The sequence below is a fragment of the Lupinus angustifolius genome, unplaced genomic scaffold (genome assembly GCF_001865875.1).
Source record: "Lupinus angustifolius cultivar Tanjil unplaced genomic scaffold, LupAngTanjil_v1.0 Scaffold_31_7, whole genome shotgun sequence".
Lineage (NCBI taxonomy): Eukaryota > Viridiplantae > Streptophyta > Magnoliopsida > Fabales > Fabaceae > Lupinus > Lupinus angustifolius.
In genome coordinates, this window is record NW_017720640.1 from 21,694 (window position 1) to 49,569 (window position 27,876).

A 27,876-nucleotide genomic window follows, 5' to 3' on the forward strand; every position below is an offset into this window, starting at 1 on the left:
CATGAACTTGGACAATTAATGATTATGGAGGTGTTAGTGTGTTACTAAAACAAATTTGAATAATCTATGTTTTCCTTTTCTGTAGTACTGTGATAATTCATTGACCTTATCCTACTGTATATGTAACTGTGAATTAAAAAACTGATAAATTGTATGAGTGAACAGGAGAGGTATAAGGACACAAAATAAAAGTGATTATATTTGCCAAAGGATCATACATTGGTACTGATCAATAAGTTGATGAAATTAAACGTACCATATTAATTTAAAAATAGTGTAAAATGCACTAAACCCTTAAGATACATATATCCATGCACTCTGATGGGCTTGCAAATTGCAACTATATCTTACCCTGCATGTCATTATGTTATTAACTCCAACATAAATTGTATCTATATACTATTGGTCAGTTTGACCAAAAAACTGATGAACTGAATCCTAACGGATGAATAGTAGTAAATTAAACGATTTGTTGCAATTTAAAAAAACTCACATAGCAAAACAATTCCATTCTGCTTTTAAAAAAACAAGAAGAGAAAAACATAAATAGAAGAATTATATTAGGAGACATAGTTAATATGAGACAATTTTGATTCATTAGTATTAATCCTCCGATATGTTTCATAGACTAAGTTCTAAACTAATCTTTGTTTATATTTTGAGTTTTTAAGTGTGATAAGTACTAATAGTTTAAATTTTACAAACCACTTTGTTACCTTGGCATTCTTTCTCCTAGGCCATTGCCAAAGCGGTTGAAAGCTACTGTTACTTTCATTATTCTATTCCTATCCAATATATGATATTTTCATCACTTGCGGTTATAATATATTTGACACATCTTTTCACACATTTCTTGTTCTTGAAGCTACATGCAATGTGCAAGCTGATTTGCAAATGACTGAGAAAAAAAGGCAGAATTGAAATCTTTTTCCTCACATGACAAAGGACATGTTTTTTTAATATTTTTTAAATACAAAGAGAGAGATGTTACATACACAATTAGGGACAAAAATACTTAGCTAATTCAAGAAACATGAAAATATTTATATGGGATTGAAATGTTAGGGCAAATTAACATGCTTTGCCAACAACACAGTTTAGTGGACCTGCATCGATAGTCAATGAAGGCACCATGGATGCAGGATTTGCAGTAAAAGATTGATCAGGTGAATATTGTGGGGCACAACTTCCATACCCAGATGGCACAAAATAAGCACCATTTAAGAATTCATCTCCAGAACTTCTCCATTTCCAATTTTTCCACTTTGCAGAAGTTTCCCTCTTTGTAACCTATCAATGTCATCATTGGATCAACCACACTCAGTATATATAATAATCTTATGTATTTCATCAGTTATTAATGAGTTAGAATCTTCTCTAACGCCCGAGAGTGAAATGTTATTTTGTTTTTAATCATAAAAATATGATCTCATTATAAATAATAGGATACAATCATACAAGTGTTCGTTGCATATTATTTTTTGTTTGGTTTTTTATATCACTTCCACTGGCAATATATTACAATCTATTAGAAGGACTCATGTCATTAACTTAAAATTAATTCCTTAATTCTTTAATTCTTATTACCTGTTTTGCTGTAGAATCATTTGGAGCTATGAAGTAGTTCCCTTCACTGAGAAAAGTAGGGTTTGCACTGCCACCAATAGCATACATGATCCACTCCTCATAATGGTTGTTCACCACATGGGCATAACCAAATCGTAACCTGCATATCATTAACCAAATAATACATGAGAGTAATGTTATTTTCACAAGTAAATTATGACATTTGATTTTTAAAAAAATTATTGTCTGGTAAACCACTTAATAATGGTACATGGTAAATGTTTGATTCTTGAGGGATAACATACACCCCAAATAAATTAATTTCTTATCAATGTGAGGATATCCTTATTTATAAGGACAACAAAAAAACACTTAATTTACCTTGGCAATCTTTGTACTAGGGCACTGGCAAAGCGGTTGAAAGCTACTGTTACTTTCAATATTCTATCTGCGCTGAATGCATCATTGTGTCCTAGCAGCATCACCTATAAGGAGTATATTACGTCAGTTAGTAACTCATCATGAAAATGAATTATTCCTGATATGTTTTGTTGTTTTGAGATGATGACCAAATTGGTGTTGACCAGAATAGTGATTAGCCAAGACATATACTATGTTGGGAATAAATCAAATTTATCTGTATTTATGACTTAGTTTTGAAGGGATATTGAATAGTCATCTTATAAGTAAATAGTAAGAAAATTTATCATTTCTCTTTTTTTTCGTTTCAAAGCACAACTCGAAAATATATCATGACAAAAATTTTGTTAATTTTTTATTTTTTGATAGGCATGATTTTGAAATAATGTAAGATAAATAGCATCTATGGGAGATATTGTTTTTAAATATAAAAAGGAGAGATTAAATGATAGATGTCTGATTTTTCTTGAACAAACACTCATGTTCAATTGAATTTTACATATGTAAAAACCTAATCCTATAATAATGTGAATGTTCCAAACAATTATTTTTTATGAAGAATACTTTGATAAACTAAACTAAGAATTTTTTTTAAGGCAGTTAATATAAAGTTATTTGGTGTTTATAATTAGTGCATTTTTAGACGCCAAAAATGCATGTATGAAAGAACTTTGTATATTCTTATTTTGAGATATAAGTTGTATAAAAATTAAAAAAGGGGTTGAGATAAAAATAAACTTATTTGCTCTAAGATGGTAAATATTAAGGATGAGTAACACCCAACCCTACCAACTCATTCAGTTTAGTCTGATCATAATCAAGTTCGAATATGGCCAGGCTTCATTGGGTTTAGAGACATATATATATTCAAAAATTAGATTTGGTCAATATTTAGGATGTGACAAAAGACAAATATGACCCGACCTAACTTGTCTCGTGGTCACCTATTCACCTTGTACGTGTGTTTATTCAATTGTGTATAGAATTATAAGCACATATATTTATCATATATGCATATTAACATACATATATTGTTTCATATGTCAAATTATATACCATGATAATAAGTAATATTGAGAAGACTTTATCTAATATTGGTATGCGTTATATTTAGTCGGATTTGGATTCATAGGCTGACATGACCAACATTTGGGGTCGAGTTAGCTCGAGTCTTGGATTAAATTTGGGTTCAAAAAATAATTTCACCAATATTTAAGGTTGCGCAAAGATAAACCTTACCCGATCCAACCTAACTTAAGGTCAATCCTACTAAATATTGGTGCACAAATAAGCCACAAACCCAATAGTATTGTTTTACTTACTTTGTCATGCTGTGTGAAGTAATTGTTAGAGATGGTGACAGCAGTTGAGGCATGAGTAACATCAATAAGACCATCATAGCAACGAGCCAAAAAGCAATGATCAATCCAAACATTGGACGAAGCAAATACACTAATAGCATCTCCATCAGAACCTTCACGATACCCAACATGGTTAACACTACTCCTCACCATGCCAGCAGTACCTCGTGTACAATCATGGATACTAATTCCATGCACAATCACATGACTAACATCTTGTATTGTAATGCATGGTCCATTTGAAATCTCTACTGTGGCTCCTCTTCCATCAATGGTTTTGTAGCTATTCACCATAAGCTCATTCTTTAGATGGATAACCATGTTCTTGGAGAATATTATCCATAAGGGTTGTGTTTGAATTGCACCATAACGAAGTGTACCTGGTTTTGGGTTTGTAGGGTTATCAGAAGGATCAGTAACTTCATATATTTCTCCAAACTTGCCTCCAATGGCGTTTTTTCCAAAGCCAATTGCACAATCAGCTAAGGCTTTGCGATTTGATGCCCAATTTGTTTTGGCTCTCCAACATGAATCTATTTGGTTCATGACTACATCGTTTGAAGTAGTGGGTACATAGCTTGTAACATCTGAATTATAGCTTGGAACATATGAATCTGCATTGTATGATGAAGCAATAATGATGGGTATGAAGGTTGAGAAGATTAGGAGAGTGGTTAAAGTGTTCATGACTTTGGTTGTGGGTTTGAGACAATAAATTAAGGGCTGAAGAAGTTGATTAAATACCAAATATATGTGTAGAGAAGGTGGTGCACACGTTGATGAAGGATTTGTGCCCTGTGAAATTGTTTAACATCTACTTGTCGAAGTACAATATCTTGATTTACATTTGAGAGTGGCAATTGTAGCCGTAATATCATAAAGTTAATGTTGGAGGTAAGTGTTATATGGTGTAACAAGGATTTTCTATCCAAACAATACATGTATTTATTTCATAAGTCAATCATATTCTATCAAATAATATAAAAAATTATTTACTAATTTAATAATTTTTTTAAGTAGGTAATAAATTTTAATTAAATTGAGACAAAACCAAGACACAAAAAATGGGACATTATGTGATATTCATTTTATATCATGTACCTCATTGTCTCCCAAATAAGATTAGTTTAATTTAAATATTAGTTGTGTGCTATTGTTAATTGAGTTTAAGATAAAATTTTAGCGACATGATATTAATGTTAAATATCAAATTCTCTTTGATTATTAATATTATTTAATCATATGTATCAACTATAATTCTTCACCTTTTTTGGTATTAATGATACATTGACTACATTTTTAAAATACAATATAATCACAACCAAACTACATTTTTTTGGTATTTATGAAAAACGAAAAGGCAACTAACATCTTGCAAACCAAGTGTAAACAACACATTTCTGAGTTCTCGGGAAATACTCCCAATTACAATTATATTGGAAGAATATAACAATTTAAAACATGGGTAAATGATTTTTTTACCATTGTCAAGAATTTTATCAAAGACGTGGGGGCACGAGCTACTAGATAAATCAAAATTGTAATACATGTTGCATGTCTTACTGAAAAAAGCGATAGATACTATAAATTATATACAATATGAGTAGTCATTGTGAAGGATTTTGTGACAGACGTGGGTGCACGAGCATATGGATAATTCAAAGAAAGTAAATTAAACGATAAATTGGTAATGAGACTTCTAATCTGAGTAACTGGAGTTGACCCATGAAGACAGATTTGTAAATAAGATTTTAAAATACGTTCTTACTTTTTAGTGTGGAAAACATGGAATTATCCTGAAGTGAAGATTTGTAAAATGAGGATGATTTAAAGTTAATAATTCAATGAAGATGAGTCTATACGAATCCTTCCCCAAGTAACATTAACGCCAAAATTATCACTGTATGTCGGGAATGTTACTCTGCGTTAGAAATCCTAATAAATGTGTGTGGTTAATGGAGATCATATGTCCCAAAATCATATCTCTAACCATGTTTTATTTTATCTAATAAAATTTTGACATATAATAACAAAATTATATATCTTTAATTTTCTTTCCTATTACTTAATTTTTGTAAAAAATATCAATTTTATTAAATGAAACATTGTTTGATACATAGTTTTGAAATATATAATCTTCATACCTGATATCAATTATTATGATTCCATCATGGATTCGTAAAACACCCTCACGTGTCGGTGTCCGACACGTATCCGACATGGATACGTTCAGATTCGCGAAGGATACGTATCCATAGAGTATCCAAAACTTAAAAAAATAAAATTAAAAAATTAAAATAAAATAAATAAATATTAATACACGTATCCGATTCGTTTTCAATAAAATATAGGATATATGGATTCGTTTTCAGTAAAATATAGAATATATAGATTCGTTTCTATAAAACAAGATAAATTAGATTTGTTTCTAATAAAATAGGATAAAATAAATTCGTTTCTAATAAAACATAATAATATAGATTCGTTTTCATTAAAATAGGATAAGATAGATTTGTTATGGAGGGCATGATTTTAAATTTCCATTGTATTTTTTACTTTAGATATTTTGATTTACACTTATAATTTTATCATATTTTATGTGTTTTTATTATTTTATATGCGTATCCCTGAACGTATCGTATCGCGTATTTTAGAAAAAATGCGTATCGACGTATCAGATACGTATCGTACCCGACACACGTATCAGTATTCGTGCTTCATAGCTTTTTGGCATACTTTTAAGATGAAAATATATTGTACAATAAGATATATTAAATGATCAGAATATTATTTAGTAACAAGACCGATATGTGAGAGAATTAGAAGTGGATATTCTCAATTTTTAAAAGGGTAAATTACGATTTGGATAAAAAATTCAGGTTTTAATTTGCTGTTCCATTTTAGAGGTATTTTAGTTAATTTATATTATATTGTTTTTAAAATATTTATTACATTTAATTTCCTCTCTATACATATGTGACCCACTTCTCAATTACTTCATTTTTCTTTTTCAAATAATACTTAACTCATTTCTCCTAAAGCAGCTGCAACAAATAGATATATTCATCTCTTTAGTTATTAAAAATTTAAAATCCGCACTTGCGCCTATTCCATATTTTCCCATTATTTTTCTTTTCAAAATAAGTTGACATGTTTAGTTTTAAAGCATTTTATTAAAAGTTTGTCATTGTGATGGCAACATATCCACCTTCTAGCCTATAATCTTGGAAAAGATAATATAAAATGATGCCCCACAATGTACACCGTGCAACAATAATTTAAAGTGATGGTTATATGATAGGACTAAAAATGCACAAAAACCTATTCTATCTAACCAAAGGTCTATATGGTTATCCGTGGTGAAAATTAATGAGTGCAATTTTAATTTTATTTCATCTGGTGCCTTATATGTTTAGCCCATATCTAATATTTGAAATCCTAAATTTTCTAGCTCGTGTATTTAACTTTGCTCCAACTGATACATTTGGCTATGAATGAATTAAAAATTATCTTTTCTGTACTAAATTTTCTATTTTTGTTCTTATTCTTTTACTATTCTTCAAAAGCTCTATTAATTGGTGCTTTTATCCTTGAACCATGCATCCTAAAACTACTACCAAGGACTAGGAATGGCAACGGGGCGGGTCGGGGTCGGGTTTGTACATACCCAAACCCGAACCCGAAATTCAAAACCCGAACCCGAACCCAAACTCAACGGGGTTGAAAATAAAAATACCATCCCCAAACCCGAAAAAAATCCGAAAATGATAAAGTATTAAGGAAAATATGATATTATTTTCGTGTAATTTTTCTCTAACATTTCTATTTCCTCTTGCATTATTTTATTTCTTTTATGTTTGAAGATCCAATAGTATGTAAAGTAAAATTAAAAATTAAAAACAATTTAGAAATTAAAAACAATTGGCAAATGATAGAAATTTCAATTTTAAATTGAATTACCTTACTTCAAGGCGGGTTCGGGTTAGGGTCTTTGTTATACCAAACCCGAACTCGAAATTTAAATCCGGATAAAACCCGAACCTGAACCCGAACCCAATCACATAGGGTTTTCCCTGTTAAATTCGAGTTCGGTTCGGGCGGGTACCCACGGGTTCGGTTTTTATTGCCATCCCTACCAAGGACATTGATGAGTCAATGTTAAAGATTTTTGCTGATAAGCTTAAAGAACAACAAGATTCTAGACATGAGACTAGTGTAGAGGCTTTACACACCATTAGAGAAAAATTGGAAAATATCTCCACCTTACGACCTTAACTACCAGATCCCCCACAAATAACCTCAACCCAACCTGGATCCTCCAATGTGTCAAATTCTAACCCTACAGTCCCAATACCCCCATCCCACCTCAACAGCCATCACCCACACATTTTCCTAATTATGCACATTCACCAATTCCCCATTTTCGCTCCTACTAACCCTTACATTCCCCCAATTTTCCCTATACGCACCAACCAACAACCCAACCTAGACCCCCTAAATTACAACTCAACCCATTTGATGGGTCAGAACCCTTGGACTGGTTTTTCCAAGCTGAGTAGATTTTCAGCTTTACCAAGTAACTCCAGATCATCGTCTCCACGTCATTTCCTTTTATATGAAAATGGAAGCCTTAAGCTAGTTTAAGTGGGCTTTCCATAACTCTACTTTTACCGACTAAGAGAGTTTCACTATATGCTTGGAGACACATTTTGGACCCTCCTGTTATGAAAATCATCAGGCAGAGTTATTTAAGCTTCGACAAACTGGTATAGTGAGAGAATATCAAAGGCAATTTGAAACACTCTACAACAAAATATTGGGTCTTTCCCTATAGGTAATTTTAAACTGTTTTATTTCTAGGCTAATGACTGAGATTAGGCATGGGTTGGCTGTACTCCACCCCTCTAATATTGTAGAAGCTTTAAGACTTACTAAACTTGTTGAATCAAAGCTCAAAGACTCAAAAACCACACAACACAAACCTTTTCGATACCCAACATCTCCAAGCCATTTGTTGTGGAAACAGACGCTTCAACCGTTGCGATTGGTGTTGTTCTCTCGCAGGAAGGACATCTTGTAGCCTTCTTCAACAAGAAAATGTCTTCTTAGATGCAACACTTTTCCACTTATGTTCGCGAGATGTTTGCGGTGACCAAATCTGTAAAAAAAAATGGCGTCAGTACCTCATTGGTAGAAAATTTCAGATTTATACATATCAACAAAGCTTGAAACACTTAATGACTCAAGGTCTACACACACCAGAACAACAAGAATGGGCAACAAAACTCATAGAATTTGACTATGAAATTAAATACAAGTCTGATACCTCAAATAGAGTCACTGACGCCTTGTCTAGGTGCCACAATGAAGATTCAGCCACATGCTACTCCATGTCATCCTCTTTCCCATATATTCTAGATCGGATCTGCTCATATTACAGTACCTCGGTGGGTCAACAATTTATCACCAAATTAGACTCAGAAACACCAAGCAGTTCAAAATTTCATATATCACAAGGAATGATATTTTTTCAGAACTGTATTTTCATACCTGATAAAGTGGACCTGTGGATGATTTTGTTAAAAGAGTTCCATCAAACACCATTTGTTGGTCATTCTCGATGGAAACTGACTTTGGCTCGTCTTACAACTTTGTGCTACTGGTCTGGTTGTTGGCGTTTTTAGTACGGCCACTGAACTGTATCGTTCAAGTAACAAAACCGGTAAATACTTGGATATCGTCCTTAGAGAGCAATTCTGATCTATAATATTTTCTAAAACAGTAAATTGAGTAGATATGTACAAAGTTGAGATTTAAGGTTGTTCATTGGTTTAGATTATCGAAAACAATTAATTAAAAATGGTTTTCTAAAACAAAATAAAAATGGTTGGGATTGACTTTCATCATTCCTCTTCTTTGTAATCTTTAGATTCAATTCTATAAAACTTGTGAAATTATTGATCTTGATACAAAATTTCCTTCGAATCATTTGTATCAATTCATTGATTACAAAATCCTTAGATAATTCATCAAACACCAACTCTTTGGATATTTAATCAATTATCTAGCATTAAATCCAATGTAAAAGCAATTCATACATCATTGTCTATTCCTAGATCAATGATGAATCAAGAAACATTATCCAGATTCGATTCCAAATTTAACTTCTCAATTAAACTTAGATCCAAGATCAAGAAACTAGAAATTAAGAAGAATCAAGCATTAAGCAAATGATAAACTTTCCAAAATCAAACAACACAATATATTTTTGAATTGAATCCAAGAATACAAGAGGTAGAAGATTATATTTCAATCCCAACATAGAGAGAATTAGTCACTCATCATATGCATTACAATACTAGAAAGATGTAAAATACAAGAAAATCTAAATCTAAAGTCGTTCCCAGGACTTCTCTCATTCTCTCTCGTGTTTCTCTCTCTAGAAAGTATGAAGAAAGTGCTTGAAAACTGATTGGAACCACACTCACATTCGTGTAACCGCCTATATCTAATTTAGAATTTTTGCCTCTCGCTCGAGCGAGAGAGCAAATTTCAGCATTAAGAAACTCTTCTAGCTTGAGCGACAGTTATGGCTTGGGCCAGAAATTCAGAGTTTTGAACCTGTATTTCTCGCTTGAACGAGGTGCTCTTGCTCGGACAAGATACACACATAAATTTTGACATCCAAAAATTGGAATTGTCACTTGAGCGATAGCCTCTCGCTTAGGCAATAGGTCAAATTGATGCTTAGGTCAGCATGTGGCTTGGGCGAGAGATCTAGAGCTTCTTTTACACAAATTCCTTCAATTTCCATCTTTTTTAATCCTCATTCTCATGCAATTGACATAAAACATGTAAGCTTCTTAAGCAAGACTTATTACACTAGATTCTTTAGAATTGTGCATAATTTTTACCATTACTACACAATAAGTTCCCAAAATTATGTGGAATTCCTTCACAATATAACACTTAACACTAACATAGCCAAAGCTGTCAAGTTGTTTGTTCAACAGTGTGACGTATGTCAGTATAACAACTTCCTACCACAAAAATACCAAGGGTTATTACAACCACTAAAAGTTCTAGAAAGGGTATGGGAGGAAATATCTATGGACTTCATAACACATTTACCTTCTTCTCAGGGCCATACGATCATATGGGTTGTCGTGGACTGGCTCACCAAGTACGCCTATTTCACTACTCTACCGACTCGGTTCTCTGCTGAAACCCATGCTCTGCGTTTTCTGAATGATATTTGAAGGCTCCATGATGTTCCTAAAAGCATAGTTTTTTAACGTGACCCCTTGTTTCTCAATGGGTTCTAGAAGGAAGCTCATTAACACTTCTTTATGCTACAACATCGCAAACCACCCTCAGTCCGACGACCAAACATATGTTGTGAACCATGGACTCCAAACATACCTTGGTGTTTCACGGGTTCTCAATCGAACCGGTGGTTTGCTCATCTCCCTCTGCCCGAGTATTGGTACAATACTAACCACCATCTGACTCTAAAAATGACACCATTTGAAGCTCTTTATGGTAGAACCCCAGCAACAATTCAAGACTACCTCCCTGGATCCACCACTAACCCATAGATCCAGGAGGTCCTGCAAACAAGAACTGAAATGTTAGTCACCCTTAAAAAGCGCCTTGTTCATGCACAACAACGTATGAAAGTACAAGCCGGCTCAAGACGAAAAGATATTACCTTTGAGGCAGGTGATTGGGTTATCCTCCATCTTCAAGCATATCGATAGAAAATAGTGGCTCAACGCTGCTTCCATAAACCGTCTCTACATTTCTACGAGTTATATCGAGTTATTAAGAGCGTTGGGTCGATGGCTTATAAATTGGAACTTCCACCAACGTCTCGCATCCACCCCGTGTTCCATGTCTCTCTCCTAAGGCGTTTCCATGGTGACCCTCGCGGCTAAGCAAGAGACACCTCCCTCATCAGGTTTCGGCGAGACTCACCATAACAACTAGTCGTGGCACCACCAGACCCAACAGGGCCTTCCAGCGGTATACACAACGCCTCCCTGTTTGGACCTTTAATGGATGAACAAGGTGTGGGCAGTATAGTTCAGAGAAAATAAGAAGTGAAGGAGACCCATGGTGGGGTTAGAAAAGAAGAAGAAAAACGAGTGAGAGAAGAGCCACATGAACCAACAGAGAATAAATGGGAAATATGGCTTTTGAATGAAGTGATAAATGATGGACAGAATCAAGGTGATTTTGCTGTTGCAAACTTAAAAAGCATTAATGTAGGTGATAAAAATCTGATCACTACTTTTCAAAGTGAACCTCGTTCACATCACCTGGTTCAAAAAGAACTGTTGGATGATGGAGTTAATTCTACTTCGTTGGATGATTTGCACATCTCTACACCCTCTTCATTACTTCCCACGTCTCGAGGAGTGATTAAAGGGAAATCACAATCCCCACTGCAAACTCCAATCTACCCATTAATTCCACTCAGTTGTCCCCACTAAAATATTATCTGCTTGTTGTAATTCAACTCCACGCGGTCCCCATGTTGTTGACTTTACATCAAGCCTTGAGGACAAGGTGTCTCTCTATGGGTTGGACAATGATAGGACTGAAAATACACAAAGGCCCATTCGATCTAAGCAAAGGCCCATATGGTTATCTGATTATGTGGTGCGAAATTAATGAGTGCAATTTTAATTTTATTTAATCTTGGACCTTATGTTGTTTAGCCCATATCTAATAGTTGAAATCCTAAATTCTCTAGCTCATGTATTTAACCTTGCTCCAGCTGATACATGGAGGCTATGAATGAATTAAGAATTATCTTTTCTGCACTAATTTTTTTTATTGCTCTTATTCCTTTATTGTTCTGCAAAAGCCTTATTACTATCTCAAGCTAAAAATACTCACACGACATCTCAAGAAGGAGGTGGATAGTATTTGAGGAATAAAAATTAAGTAATTAATGAATGAGATAACATGTGAAGAGAGTGAAAAAACAATAAAAGTTTTAAAAATAAAATAACCTAAATTAATTGAAATAAAGTTGTGTTAACAAAGTAAAATTTGAGTTTTGATCAAAATATTTAGGCATACAATACTAATATGATCATTCTTGAAAGATAATAATGTATCTTCTGGTATAATAAGATAAATTATCTCATCCATCCAATAAAATTATGACATGTGTCCTAATTAATTATTTTCTATAATAATATTTCTAAAACTAAACAAAAGAGTACATATGTCATACTTTTACTGGCTAGAGGAGATAATTTATTTCCTTATATGACTCAAGTGAAATGACTCAAGTGAGAATAATAATTATTGTGAATAATAAATATGAATTATTAGAATTTATTTGAATTGTCATCAGATAAATGTACATGAATATTTTAAATAATTTTTAAGTAACTTTTAATCTAAATTATGTATGTTGTATGATCCATATTTAGTTTGTTCTCACTATTACAATTTTTAAATGACAATTGTTCTCTCTCGAGTAATGCTAAGTGTCAAAATATCATATTTGAACTATCAAATTTATGGTACTTTAAATCTTTTTTCTTGATACTATAAAGGATATCATCTCACCCTTTTGGGTATGGAACTAATCACTTTTGGGGTTCGTGACTGCCCCTCCCAATAAGTGTCGCTCCCAAGAATCGAACCTCGACCTTGGGGATCCTGTGAGGACTTACATCACTAGAGCAATGCCTTGTTGGTCTTTAACTCTTTAATTAATCTAATTTGTTGGCTAATTGATCCTAAAAGCATAAAATATATTGAATTGTCAAATGTCACCTTTAGAGTATTTGTGCAGGCCAAAAACAGATGAATTATTGCAAAAACAACTAAGTTCGGGATAAAAGTAAGGATTTAACCATGAGTAATCCGAGTAAAATAGTGGCACCTCATTTGTTCACTATTGGATCGAGCTGAATTTTGGATATATTATTCCGAACAGATGGATCTTTAACATGAACAATCAGATTGGTGAAATACAAAAAAATAGTTGTGCTAAGCGTCATTCTTGCGCTCAACACAAGTTACAAAATTTTAGTGAAAACGTTATGTTTAGTATATGCTAAGCGCCAAGTCTGCGCTTAACAGAAAATGGAGGTACACTCAATGCAAGGAGATTCGCTCAACGCAAGCCGGTGCGCTGAAAGGTTGTGTCTGGCTATACGAAGTGGTGTGTTGAGCTTGAGAACCAAAATTATGACACTATTTAAGGGGTTTAACTTGAGTTTGTAAAGAATATATTCGAATAAGAATACTTTATACTTAGTTTCTTTTATTTTTTAGGGTAGTTTGACTCATTTGACTAATGGGAACAAATGGTAAGTATTAGAAAAGCTAATCTATGCTCATTTGTTTGTGGTTCTACCATCTCATTAGTTGTGTTTTATCCCTATCTTATTTACAATTTGCGAAAATGAGTAGCTAAGTTCTTTTTTTCTTGGGATTGAATGTGATACAAGATTAAAGTATACACATTGATTCATTTGATATTAATTCATGAAGCTTTGATTGTTTTGAGTTATATATATGCTTAATACTTGCTTTAAATTTGATATCTTATTGTATGCTTTGTGAATTAAGTGCTTAGAGAAATCATGACATGATTCTAACTTTGTATAGCTCATCATTTAGTATATTTGCTAGACATAGACTTATATCAAAATTGTCATCTGATGAATGTCATTATATAGTTACTAGACATAGAGTTAACTTGATAACTTTATAACTCTCAAACTTGTTAACATAGACTAGTAGATATAGAGGTGTGTTTAACGGCTCATATAACTTCATCATTTTGTTAATTTAGTTGTCAATCATAGAGCTATCTTAATAAGCTATTAGCGTAGACCAAGACATTGACAGTTAATACAATTGATATGTTGCCTTTTACTCAGTATCACATGCATAGACTACTAGTATAAATGTATGATTTTGTGAATCATAGTTCTTCATCTTGTGTATATACGTTACTAGACATAGAGCTTTATTGCATAAACTACCATTGTGATTAAAACATTAGTTTTTAGTATATTTGAGGTCATTTTTGTGAAAGAATCATTGCTAAATGAATTAGTGTATTTGAATCATGTGTGCATTAATAGTAAGTAGGAAACTCCACGACAACACATTTACTCTAAATAGTTTAATCAATTAGTGAGTATTAGTTAATTAAACCATCCAAAAATCCTTTTCAGAACAAACTTAGAATAACAATTTTTAGTTGAACGACTAGTATCAAACAAGTCTATGTGGATTTGACAAACCATTTCTTTATGCTTAGTGCATCAAGCATCCTATAAAGATTTCTCCTTTACAATTTATCATATGCATATTTTGCTGACCATTATATATATAGAGAGGAGGGATATGTTTACATCCATTTTAAGTTACATGAATTATACTTAATTTTCAGCCATTCATTTTCTTAGATTTAACGAACCAAATGAGTGAATGCAATAAGTGATGAAAGAGAAAAAGAGAAATCTTAAATAACTTTTAAGTTTCACTCATTTGGTTCGTTGAATATAAGAAAATGAATAGTTGAGATTGAGTGTAACTTAAAATGAGTGTAAATAGATCTCTCATATATGAGGAGGAATCCGTTTACACTCAATTTATGTTACACTAATTACATACAATCTCAGCCATTTATTTTCTTAAATCTAATAGACCAAATGAGTGATGAAATAAATGATGATAGAGAAAAAGAGAAATCTTAATTAACTTTTAATTTTCGCTCATTTGGTCTATTGGATTTAAGAAAATGAATGACTGAGATTGAGTGTAACTAGTGTAACATAAATTGAATGTAAACGAATCCCTCCTCATATATATATATATGATGAGATCCTCATATACCGGGGAATCCATTGCTGAAATATGAAATATGAGACTTGGTAAATTTTTACATTATTTTATTTAAAACTAATTTAAATGTTGACCATTAAAAAAATTATAGGACACATGTAACAATCCTCATACAGGTACTAGAGAAGTTGTGCTTTCTATGTATATACCTATAAAATTTGCAAAAGGTAACAAGTAGTTGATCTCAATTAATAATATCATTCGTTTGGAGTTGTTGTCCTCTGAAATTCAGGCATAGTTGCATAAACCATAGACACACAATTTTCCATGGTGGCAATTGTTGCCACATCTTCCACAATGGTGCTTATTAAACATAGTATTCACACACTTACCTTTGCAACATGCCTCCAAGTACTTGCACCTCTTTCCACATTCTCCACAATTGTTTCTATCTGTTGACACATTCACACATTTCTTTCTGCAACAATCATGCCCTTCACTGCCCTTGACATGACAAACTCTAGGGTACTTATCACAAGTCATGTGCCCTCTACCATATTTATAAGAATTTTTAGTTGAATTGTGGTTCTTGGAAGAAGTGAAAATTTGTGATTCTTTATGCTGTGGTGTTTCTGAGTAAGCAATAACATAAGTTATTAGCATGGCCAAAAGGAAGAGTATCTGAAAGGACTTCATTGCAAAATATACTAGATTGAGAAATTAAGTTGAATGTAGTGAAAATATAAATGGCTTTTATGGATAGAAAAGGATACTTGGTAGCTATATATATATATATAGTTAAGAAATTGTTTTAAGGTCATTGCTTGAACAGTGAAAGCCGCAAAATGTGTGCTAGATTCAGGAGCCATGCGTGTGGTTTAATAACTAAATTAGGTTTCTTTACATGTAAAACAAATATCTAAATATATAAATGGAAGAAAACCAAGAAAGATAGTTTGTATAATATCTTACTCCATATTTTCTGGTGTTAATAATAATGAAGCAAAAATAACAACAATAATAATAAAGATTTGGCGAGAGATTCGTTTACTCCAAGAATAATTTTTTTATGGACATTAATTATATAGACACTTAATGGTATAGATCTACTCATTAATTCAAACTATTACATTTCTCTAGAATTAATAGTTAGGATGATGAGTAAGTTTAAAAAATTTAAACTTGAAATAAGTGGATCCTGTTCTGGTTTAAAAAGTTTAATTAAAATAACTATTTTTATTAGTGCCAAAAAAATGTGAAAATATTAAACAAAAGTTGGAAAAGAAATGTGAAATGTGGTAGCTACCAAATGGTTTTGTTTCTTTTATGTGGTTTTATTGATTGCATTCTTGCATGAACTAAGTACTCTACACACGAGTCACGAGGTTCAGAATCAATTTCAATTTGTATTTTCTTGACACACACTCGTATTAACTATTTAAGTGCCGCACGAAACATGTAATTGCTTGTACAAAAGTGTCAAGGAAATGCATTCTTTCCGGGGATAAACCAGAAAATCTGTTACAAAGGCACTGCTCTTTCCTTCTAGCTGACCTTTTGGTTGGAAAACTATACAACAAATATTATACAACTAGTTTGAATCCAACAGACATTTTGGGAGGTGTAGTGTTGGAGAAGAATTCTGTTAGTGGCAAATATTGTCTTTGTCCAATAAGCAAGAATAATGAAACAAAAACATCAAAAGTAATGAATATTCAAAAAAATTAATTAACATAACATATTTTTATTAGTACAAATAAGATTTTAACATGACTTAGGACAATAATCTATGTTCTTAATGTTGAGCCATTTGAACAGAATACTTTTCACCACAAATAAATCCAAAATGATTATTAATCCTCCAATCAGAAGGAGTATGTTTGTAAATGAGTGAAATTGATAATATTGTAATGAATATTCAAAAAAATTAATTAATATGATATATTTTCATTAGCACAAATAATATTTTAACACGACTTAGGATAATAAATCTATGTTCTTAATGTTGAGCCATTCTAACAAAATACTTTTCACCACAAATAAATCCAAAATGATTATTAATCCTCCAATCAGAAGAAGTATGTTTGTAAATGACTGAAATTGATAATATTCTAATAGTTAATATTGTCTTTTCTTTCAGTTGGGTTTTTATCTTTAGTTAGGCCCAATTTATCTTTACTTTGAAGACCTAACTAAAAATCAATAGTCTATTATTCAGTTAAATTTACCTTTAGCTTTTCTCTTAAAATGCCCATGCTAAGGTTCATCGTTAATGTTTTGTGTTTATTATTAAGAATTGTGCCACAGAAAATTGATGTTGAACTAAAACATATTTTCTAATACCAATGATTTAGTAAAAGCCACCAAAAAAGAAAGGACTATCATCATATCAATATCTATTAGAAATAGCTAATAGGCTTTCCTCTTTCCTTTGTATTAAATAGTTTTACACTCTTGATGTAAGAGTTAGTTATTAGCTTTGCCTAAAGTGCTTCTCATTGTCTATAAATAGAAATGAGTAAGCCATTCATTAGTAACTTTTCAGAAATAGAAATAACTAACCAAAAAGTTAGTTACAATTCAGTTTATTCTCTCTTTGTTAGGGTTCTCTCTCTCATTTCTCTTATTTTCTTCATTTCTCACATGATATCATCACCACGCCATTAACGATCCTCCTCAAGAAACTTCATCTCCACCTCTTTCGTCTTCTGCTGTAGCACCTCTTCCTGCTCAATCTTCAAATTTTTCTCTTCAAATTCCAAGTGTGAAGCTCATAGAACATAAATACCTCACGTGGAGCCAATTCATTCTTACGATTCTAAAATCCAAATGTGCACTCAGATTCATTCATTCCACTGATATTCCTCCGTGTTTTTTGTCCGATTTGGATCGTGATATGCATCACGTGAATCCTGGTTTCTTAGCGTGGGAAGAGCAAGATTAAGCAGTGTTTTTGTGGCTTCTTAATTTAATTTCAGAATCGCTTCATCCATGTGTGGTTGGTTGTGTTCACTCCTAGCAGTTATGGAGTGAACTACATGCGTTTTGCAACTCACATACAAAATCTAGGAGTCGTCAATTGCAAACTCAACTCAAGTCTCTTTCTCAAGGATCCATGACTGTTTCAGAATTTTTCTCTAAGGTAAAAACCCTAACCGATTCCTCAATTTCAATTGAAACACCGATTACTCTAGAAGAACATGTTGATTGCATTCTGGATGGTTTAAATGAAGATTTTCAGAATGTTATTACTTCTATTGAAAGCCATATTAATCCTCCCTCAATTCATGATTTGGAGCAATTTTTACTTACTTTTGAATCAAGATTAGTCAAGAACAAGAACAAGTATGTATTTGGTGCACTCTCAGCAAATGTTGTGGCTCAGTCACCTCTATATGGCTCAATGCCTTCTCCACTTGTCAATGCTCATTCTCCTCACTATTCTGGCATTGAATCCAGACCTTTAGGAAATTTTCAATATGGTTTCTATGCTCAATCTCAAGGTGGACGTGGTGGTAAACGTGGTGGTCGTGGTTTTCATTCTGGTAGAGCTTTCAATCATCCTAGAAGCTTCTTTTGTGACTACTGCAGAAAACCAGGTCATGATGTGTCATCGTGTTGCTATGCACCTTATGACAATCATCATGGAACCCTGAATCCATCTTACTTTTATGGACAATATCAAGCTCAAAGCCAGTATGGACCTCCTATTCTGAACATCTATTCAAGGCCACCTGTTCCATATGGATCATATTCTCCTTGACCAATGGCTAGAGCCTAGACTTCTGCTGCTCCATTTGGCCAAGGTTATACTAACACTCAATCTGGCACTTTTCACAGGGCACATTCACCTATGCCTACATATTCTCATCAACATCAAGGTCAATGCTATGAATGCTAAAACTGGTAGTCAAGATTCCAGGTCTTCAATGTGGTACCCTTACTCTGGTGCTACTAATCACCTAACCTCAGATCCATCTCTGCTTCATGATCCTACTAAAAACTTTGGACCAGAACAAATCTATATGGGTAATGGTGTCAAGGCTCCTATCACAAGTTGTGGTAACACCTACTTTAATTCTGCTAATTCCACTACTTCATTATCCTTACAAAATCTTCTGCTTGTTCCCACAATCACCAAAAACCTAATGAGTGTATCTCAATTTGCTAAAGATAACTCATGCTATTTTGAGTTTCACTCTAACTTTTGTCTTGTTAAATCACAAGATTCTGATAAGGTTCTACTACAAGGGTCTCTCACTCTAGAGGGCCTCTATGCATTTCGAAATCTAATTCCCAAGTCTTTTCTCAAGTCATTGCACACATCTCCTACTACATCTCAAGCTTCTGTTTTAGTTTCTACTTCTAGTCAAACTAAACCTAGTTCATTTCTGCTATGGCATTGTAGACTAGGTCATGTCCATGAAGCAAAACACTGTCTTGAAAAATTGTAATATACCTTGTTTGAATAAAATTGTCTCAGATTTATGTTCAGCTTGCTGTTGTGCTACAACTCAAATTCACTCTAACTTATCCACAAATGTGTATGCTACTCCCTTTGATCTCTTATATGTTTACTTATGGGGACCATCTCCTATATACTCTGAATCTGGTTTTAGATATTATCTGTCTATAATAGATGCTCATAGTAGACATACTTGGTTTTACCTACTTAAATAAAAAGCAGATACTTTACATGTGTTTCAACACTTTCTCAAAATGGTTAGAACTCAATTTCAGGGTAACATCAAAGCTGTACAAAGTGACTGGGGTGGTGAGTTTAGGCCTTTCACAAACTACCTTAACTCCCTAGGAATCAGACACATAATCTCATGTCCACACACCCATCATCAACGGGGAACTATAGAGAGAAAACACAGACATATTGTTGAAACTAGACTAGCCTTGTTAACTCATGCAAACCTACCCTTATCCTTTTGGGAGTATGCCTTCACCACTATAGTTTATCTGATAAATAGACTCCCTTCCCTCTCACTCCAAAACAAATCTCCATATTACCTACTTTTCAAAATTGTTCCAGATTATAAGTTTCTCAAGGTTTTTGGATGTTCATCATATCCCTTACTTAGACCCTATAACAGTCATAAATTTAATTAAGGTCTATTGAATGTACTTTTTTAGGATATTCTACTACACATAAAAGGGTATAAATGTTGGTCAAAATATGATAGACTTTACATTTCTAAGGATGTTATCTTTAATGAGCAAATGTTTTCCTATGCCATCACTCATACTTCCTCTAATTCTAACACAAAAGTCAGTTCTGAGTCATCCAACTCACCATCCCTCCACATACACAAGTTTATCCCAAATATCACATAGTCAAGTTCTCATTTTTAGTCTTCAATCTCACAACAGTCATCATCCACTAACTCATACATCATACCTGATAATCATAATTAAACAGAACAATCAAAAGTCAACCTAACACTCCTACAACTACTAATGTGTCCAGTCCTAGTCCCATATCGCCCCTAGTCAAAATGTCACAAACTCCTCTTCTCCTCAAGGTGTTATCACTATGGCTCCATTTCACCCTATGGTTACCAGGTCCAGATCTGGCACTGATAAGTCCATAGTTCCCAGAGAAGATCTTAGAGCACTTATAGCCCACACAGAACCTAGAAGTGTTAAAGAAGCTATTACTGATCCAGTTCGGCTACAAGCAATGCAAGCTGAATTTGATACTCTGATCAAACTAGGAACATAGTCTTTGGTTGCTCTACCTCCACATAAACAAACTATTGGATGTAAATGAGTCTTTAGAGTGAAAGAAAATATTGATGGGACTGTCAATAGGTACAAAGCTAGGCTTGTGGCTAAAGGGTTTCATAAAAAACCAGGGGTTGATTATACTGAAACATTCTCACCTGATGTCAAATCCATCACTATCAGAAACCTTCTTACCTTAGCTTTTACCGACAAGTGGCCTCTAGAACAGCTAGATATTAATAATGTCTTCCTTAATGGCATTCTACAAGAAGAAGTCTATATAATTCAACCCCTTGGTTTTCACAGTGGAGACAAGAACATGGTGTGCAAGCTTCACAAAGCTCTATATGGCCTAAAACAAGCCTCTAAACAGTGGTTTGAAAGACTAAAAGGCACTCTAGTTCAACTTGGTTTTCATGTCATTAAATGTGACAATTCTCTCTTTATTCAAATCACTCCTACATACAAAGTTTTTGTTTTGGTTTATGTTGATGACATTATACTCAATGGCTCATCTACATCTCAAGTTCACAAGGTTATAGAGAAACTTAGTAACACCATTGCTCTCAAAGAGCGAGGGTCTCTTGACTACTTTCTTGGAATATAGGTTAAACATCTAGCTGATGGATCTCGTTTCTCTTTCAATACAAATACATCAAAGATCTTCTACATAGGGTCAACATGAACACTGCTAAATCCACTTCTACATCTATGAGAACCTCCTACAAATTAACCAAAACTGGTTCAGAACAGTTTGAAGATCTCACTCTATACAGATCCATTGTTGGTGCACTTCAATATGCAACTATAACTAGACCTGACCTAGCATTTCGTGTCAACAAGGTCTGTCAATTCATGAGCAAACCTCTACATCAACACTGGAGTGCACTAAAGAGAATCCTAAGATACCAACGAGGCTCCTCAACCTTAGGTCTGCATATCAAGCTTGTTGTTTCTTTCATGCCTCTTCCTATCATGGCATGTTGTGATGTTGGCTGAGCCTCTGATCTTGATGACATAAAATCCATCTCAGGAGCTTGCATTTTTTTGGGACCAAACATTGTGACATGGTGGTCAAAGAAACAGCAAACCATTTCTAGGTCAAGTATTGAGGCTGAGTACAGAAGCCTTGCCTTAGCTACTCAAGAGGTTATTTGGATTGAATCCCTATTCTCATAATTGCAATACAAAGATCAAACTCCCTTGATTCTATGTGATAACCTTAGCATTGTTGCTATGGCTCACAATCATGTCCTACACAGTAGAACAAAGCGCATTGAACTGGTCATGTTCTTTGTAAGAGACAGAATCCAATCAAAGGCTCTTCAAGTAAAGCATATTCCATCTGAGCATCAAACTGCAGATGTTTTAACAAAGTCTCTCTCAACATCCAAGTTCATATCAATGAGAAAATCCCTCAGAATGGCATATGTTTTGTACCTAAATCACTAGTTGTTTTGCTTAGTTTTTTGGTTTGTCATTATATTTTTGAAAGAACACAGCAAAAGGGGAAGTACTATTTCAAGGGGTATATTAAAATAGCTAATAGGCTTTCATTTGTATTAAATAGTTTTACACTCTTGATGTAAGAGTTACTTATTAGCTTTGCATAAAGTGCTTCTTATTGTCTATAAATAGAAATGAGTAAGCCATTCATTAGTAACTTTTCAAAAATAGAAATAACTAACCAAAAGGTTAGTTACAATTCAGTTTCTTCTCTCCCTCTGTTAGGGCTTTCTCTCTCCTTTCTCTTATTTTTTTTTATTTTCTCACAATATCTATATACCGAAAATTGTCATAGGCATTGACCCTTAAAGGATGCAACAATATTAGGAATTTCATATTATGTAATATAGTAAACATAATATGATAAGTAAATCATAAAACTTTCACATCTAATAGACTAATTTATTAAATTAGATTGTTCCTATGTTTAAGTCATAACTTGTAGTAAGGCTAACCTTTATTTATCTTGTAAGAGTAAACAACTACTTGGTATTGTGAGACAAAACATCAATGTGTTTTTTGCCCACGTTTATTTTAACTAGGATTGGTTCAAGGATATATTGTGATCAACTTTAAGCATGCTATATAGGTATGAGAAAGATGTTATTAATATTATACTTATTAGAGTAAATTACACTGATACTCCATGAGTTTTAGCGAAATTATGCAAACCACCCCTCATTTTTTTAAACTTACACAAACCCCCTTATTTTTTATACTTTCATTACACTGACCACCTCTGCATGAGAAATAAGTGTAATCTTTTAAAGAAAAAAGTGATAAATGCAATTAAGTTAAACAAAACATGATATATTATGGAGACAAGTCCAAATAATATACAAATCAATGTATCTTTATTATTTTTGGTTCGTTATGATGCATTCTGTAATTTACTCTACTTATTATTATCTATTGTTATATCCATACTTATATATTATAATAAATTTATAAATATTATTATTATTTGCATTATATCTATACTACTTAATAATGCAAAAACACATTATAGCCATCCAATATGGTGTATTTTAAAGTTCATTATTTTGCCCTTATTGTTTATATTTTCTACCAAAAAAAATCATATAACTCATTTCCTCATTTTATGTTCCATGTTATAGTTCCATGCTACAGTTTCTCCATTTAAAGGGAATATGAATCATCACATTATGTGAACATGGTAAATAAATAATCAGCTACATATAAATAGGTGTACATATATAATTACTTGAAATGATAAGTTTTGCTTTTCAATAGAACATGTAAAACTGCAAATCATTTTTTATTACCTTTTACTTTCATTATATATATTTTTCTCTCTCCATTTTTATTCTCCCTTGTTATCTTCCAACCTTTAGGTATTTTTCTTTTCTTCCTCATTGTATTAACAATTACACTTTGTTTTCAATTTATGGGTTAATAGTACATTAACTCCCACCTGGGTTAACAAGAACTGTGCATAGGTGTGTCGGATGAAAAACCTCTAGGGAGTTTGTAACTATAATTAAATTATGAAAATGATAGAATTACTTGACCATTTAAATTTTAATGTATTCTTTTAAAAAATAGAATTTTATTTATTTATAATTATACCTAACATGTACACACACCACCATTCTTATTTTATTATATTAAATATTCATTTTTTATATATTTTATTTTAAAGAATTATAATGTATTTATTGGAAGTATTTTATGTTATAATATTTTTACATTTATTATAACTTTCAATTTAATATGTGATATTTGGTTATTATATAATTTCTTTTTTCTTGAAGAAATTAAAATTGCACCATGTAATTACATCATCTTTATATATATAGAATAAAGAAACTATTAATAACTCTGATGGGACCCTCTAACCCCATCGGTATTTATTTCCCAACCAATACAGTTTGGGCGTAGATGCATTGTTAGAGACTGAATCAGTAGCAAATGGCCTCGTCAGCTGCCTTAGACGGTGTCGCTGCGGCGTCGCTGAGGTCGGTCCTCCACCGCGTCCAACAAGCCGCAGAGAAATCGGGTCGGGTTGCCCAACAAGTTCGGGTTGTTGCGGTCAGCAAAACTAAACCAGTTTCTGTTCTCCGCGAGGTCTACGATTCTGGCCATCGATGCTTCGGCGAAAACTACGTTCAAGAAATCGTTGAGAAAGCTCCACAGGTTTATTCAATTCCGTCAATTCAAATCTTTAATTGTTAAGCTTCTAATGATTTTTCCCAATCCAATTGCAGCTTCCAGATGATATAGAGTGGCATTTCATTGGGAATTTGCAGAGTAATAAAGTCAAGCCTCTTTTATGTATGTTTCACTGTTTTCTTATCCAAGTTGTGAATTATATATAGCTTTGATTTATTTGAATGAATGGATGGCTTTATGATTCACTTTTAACAATGGTCACTTGTTAATTTATTAGCAGGAACTCATTTGATTGAAATTATCTTAGTCTCAAACCCTAGCTTTAATATATTAACTGAGTTGAGCAAATATAGTTTAGTTCTTGAGTAATCTAATAAAATATAAATAAAGAGCGAGCCACTGCATGAGGCTGGGTCCGGGGATGATAGATATATGCAGTTTTATCTCTTAGAATATAATAAAATATAGACACTGGTAAAATGTCTTTTTTTTAACTTCTGAGTGCTCTTTACTTTTCATGTTCTTTGCTCCTTAGAAACTTGGATACATATTTTCCAACCGTTAAATTTCCGCTTCCATGCGCAAAATCATGCCATTTTTTTTCTCTATATGTGCTCCTCCCAAAAAATGTTTTTATTATGCTCATACATCCAAGTTTATACTAGTGGAGGTCATGCTTGTACATTTAAATTGTTACTTAGGTGTCATTTTGGGCATGTTTGGATAAACATGTTAATTAAAATAAGCCAGAAAGAGCATACTGAAATAAGCTAAAAAGGGCTTATATAGGAAGGTCATAAGCTTATGAAAATTAGTTTTTCTCATAAGCTCAAATTAGATATTTATAAGCTCTTCCAAGTGTCTGCAGTGTATTAAGTTATCTTTACCGCACTCATAATTTTGGTTCAGTATTCTTACATGTTTCTGTTCTTAAATTGATGTTTCACAGCTGCTGTTCCCAACCTTGCATATGTTGAGACTGTAGATGATGAGAAGGTACATATTTTTTCCTTGTTAATGTGTGTTGGAAATGAAGGTAAATTTGTTCTTACATGTGCATTCAAGCGTTTGAGTACATCAATAAATATATTTTACAGAAATTTTAAATTTGGGTGGAATGGGAATTTGGAAAATGATTTTGACTTGCAAATAGTTGTAGTATTATTATGATGAGTTTCATCCAAACATTTTGGGATTTCTCTTGGAAAGTGAATTGTGATATATATGATGCTGAAAGTAGTCTTTACTATAGGATGCATCCTTCCAGACGGGTCTTACAGTTGTCGCATACTTGTGTGACTCACTAACCTATATGGTTATATGACTTGAAGTTACTACAGAGCTGCCATTTGATTACATCTGATCTTAAGTTCAATTTTTTCCTTTTAGCCATTAATGTTTGATACCACATTCTTCAGAATTCTGTTCTACAGAATAAAGCTTAATTTAAAATGTCATTGAAAATAGTTTACTGTAGTGCATGGCATAATTTTGATACTCTATTCCAAATAGTGCACTGATCAGTTGGTTTTTGTTCTTTTTTCTCTGGCAGATAGCAAATCGTCTTGACCGTGTTGTAGCAAGCATTGGCAGAAAACCTTTGAAGGTTTTTGTTCAAGTGAATACAAGTGGAGAAACATGTAAGTAACACTTGACAGATTTGCCAGCTTTCCAGCATTACAGCCTCTTAATGTATTTATCTTGCTTGTGTTAGAAGTTAATTAGCTGAAATTATTTTACATGGTTCTTAATAAAAATAACTAAATCATTTACACAGTGTCTAATAGACTAATATGAAAATAACATCAAATTCACAAGAAAATAGAGTTTTCAATTCTTTTGTTAGAATTATGTTTGGCAGATCACTGATTCTAACATCATATATCTAAGCTCTATATGTAGATAACCTATATTTATTAGAATAAAATGCTTACCAGCTGGACTGCCTTATTTAGGAGCATTCTGGTTTACATTCTGCTTGCTTCTTTGTTTTTTTGTTTGTCTCATGATGAAATATTGTTGCTGATGTTTTCACTTTAGTCTCGATAATGTTTGACTGCCATTTTCTTGCAGCTAAATCTGGTGTTGAACCAACTTTATGTGTGGACCTTGTGAAACATATTAGGAACTGCCCAAACCTTGAGTTTTGTGGCCTAATGACAATTGGCATGCTAGATTATTCATCCACTCCAGAAAATTTTAAGGTGGCGATTATGCATTTTAGACATGATTATTGATTTTCTTGGACTTCCTTGTAGATAATTCTCGAAACTAAATTTTCTTCTGTATTTGACAGATGTTATCTGATTGTCGAAGTGAAGTTTGTAAGGCTATTGAAATATCAGAAGAGCAATGTGAGCTATCAATGGGCATGTCTGCAGATTTTGAGCAAGCTGTAAGGACTCTTTTTTCTTGAAAAATATGCATAGATTACACTAAAGGGACAAGTCGTTTGATATTTTCATTAAAAAATTAAACAACTATGTCCGAAATTTTGCAGATTGAGATGGGAAGTACAAATGTGAGGATTGGATCTACCATATTTGGGGCCAGAGAGTATCCAAAGAAACAAGCTCAGTAGCTGGCCTCATTTTGCATTCTTGTATGTGTTGCTACAGTGCGAGTTTGGGAATCTCGCAAGTATTTGATGGTTACATTCACATGTCAAAGTCTTAGAGCATAGACAAATAATTTAAGCTGGAAATAAATATATTCATTGGCATGGTGGATTTATGGTATAGTTAACATGATCCAGGAGAACTATGTTGAGAATAATCTTCAAGGTTGGACATTATATACGTTGTTACTTTCCAATCAAATATAAACCAACATATTCAATCTTTTTTAATCAAGGCATCTTTCCATCCTATTACTTGGGTAGGGTAGAAAGTAATCCCATTGGGGTTGATGGCTACCTTTCCCAACAATTGCTTCTCTAAGAATTCAAATATGGGCATATTGGAAAGGAACGGCACCAATGGAGTTTGACTTGTGAACCAAGATAATCTTTGAAATTTTTAACTTGATGGCATCATTATGACTTGATGTATATGAATGATATGAGGATAACTAGTTTTCATCATTTGAATTGATAAACAGCAAGAGTCGTTTTGGTTTAAACCTAATGGTGCATTTTGGAATAACTTTTGAGAATTGATTCAACATGGTTTGATTAGGCAGACTAGAAATTTGAGAAATGACTGTAACTGTCTTGAAACTCCGAGAAGGAAGAAAGGACATTTTGCCTAATAAGACTTTTATTTCCCATTCTTTCAATGAAGAGAAAAGAGAGAGAAAGAGAAGATTTGAGAGAAATGGAACCACTCACATC

At 33.0% G+C, this 27,876-nt stretch overlaps 3 protein-coding genes and 1 long non-coding RNA gene across 4 annotated transcripts; 2 read left to right on the forward strand and 2 right to left on the reverse strand.

The window, feature by feature from the left end:
- Window positions 1-843: 843 nt before the first annotated feature.
- On the reverse strand, window positions 844-4,054 carry LOC109338610 (probable pectate lyase 16). Its single transcript, XM_019575887.1, has 4 exons — window positions 3,309-4,054; window positions 1,948-2,051; window positions 1,588-1,726; window positions 844-1,290 (listed from the first exon to the last, which is right to left on the reverse strand). Exons 1-4 carry the CDS (start codon window positions 4,032-4,034, stop codon window positions 1,072-1,074), a joined length of 1,188 nt encoding a protein of 395 aa, XP_019431432.1. The 5' UTR covers window positions 4,035-4,054; the 3' UTR covers window positions 844-1,071.
- A 3,673-nt stretch (window positions 4,055-7,727) lies between these two features.
- Window positions 7,728-19,536, reverse strand: LOC109338612. Its single transcript, XR_002106567.1, has 3 exons — window positions 19,270-19,536; window positions 10,850-10,856; window positions 7,728-7,739 (listed from the first exon to the last, which is right to left on the reverse strand). It is a non-coding gene; the product is annotated as an uncharacterized LOC109338612 (long non-coding RNA).
- Window positions 19,537-21,587: 2,051 nt separating this feature from the next.
- On the forward strand, window positions 21,588-22,085 carry LOC109338611 (uncharacterized mitochondrial protein AtMg00810-like). Its single transcript, XM_019575888.1, has 2 exons — window positions 21,588-21,837; window positions 21,940-22,085. The coding sequence occupies exons 1-2, from the start codon at window positions 21,588-21,590 to the stop codon at window positions 22,083-22,085; spliced, it is 396 nt and encodes a 131-aa protein (XP_019431433.1).
- A 2,210-nt stretch (window positions 22,086-24,295) lies between these two features.
- Window positions 24,296-27,393, forward strand: LOC109338608 (proline synthase co-transcribed bacterial homolog protein). Its single transcript, XM_019575883.1, has 7 exons — window positions 24,296-24,569; window positions 24,641-24,707; window positions 25,495-25,541; window positions 26,098-26,185; window positions 26,619-26,749; window positions 26,842-26,940; window positions 27,046-27,393. Exons 1-7 carry the CDS (start codon window positions 24,345-24,347, stop codon window positions 27,124-27,126), a joined length of 738 nt encoding a protein of 245 aa, XP_019431428.1. The 5' UTR covers window positions 24,296-24,344; the 3' UTR covers window positions 27,127-27,393.
- Window positions 27,394-27,876: the final 483 nt, after the last annotated feature.

Excerpts from the sequence above, each read along its gene's own strand:
- LOC109338610 (XM_019575887.1), bottom strand. The coding sequence starts at position 4,034 with ATGAACACTTTAACCACTCTCCTAATCTTCTCAACCTTCATACCCATC. Across the intron at positions 2,052-3,308 it reads ACTTCACACAGCATGACAAA|GTGATGCTGCTAGGACACAA; the intron begins GTAAGTAAAACA and ends TACTCCTTATAG. Across the intron at positions 1,291-1,587 it reads ATGATTCTACAGCAAAACAG|GTTACAAAGAGGGAAACTTC; the intron begins GTAATAAGAATT and ends TGACATTGATAG.
- LOC109338611 (XM_019575888.1), top strand. The coding sequence starts at position 21,588 with ATGAACACTGCTAAATCCACTTCTACATCTATGAGAACCTCCTACAAA. Across the intron at positions 21,838-21,939 it reads ACGAGGCTCCTCAACCTTAG|GAGCTTGCATTTTTTTGGGA; the intron begins GTCTGCATATCA and ends AATCCATCTCAG.
- LOC109338608 (XM_019575883.1), top strand. The coding sequence starts at position 24,345 with ATGGCCTCGTCAGCTGCCTTAGACGGTGTCGCTGCGGCGTCGCTGAGG. Across the intron at positions 24,708-25,494 it reads TAAAGTCAAGCCTCTTTTAT|CTGCTGTTCCCAACCTTGCA; the intron begins GTATGTTTCACT and ends GATGTTTCACAG. Across the intron at positions 26,941-27,045 it reads CTGCAGATTTTGAGCAAGCT|ATTGAGATGGGAAGTACAAA; the intron begins GTAAGGACTCTT and ends GAAATTTTGCAG.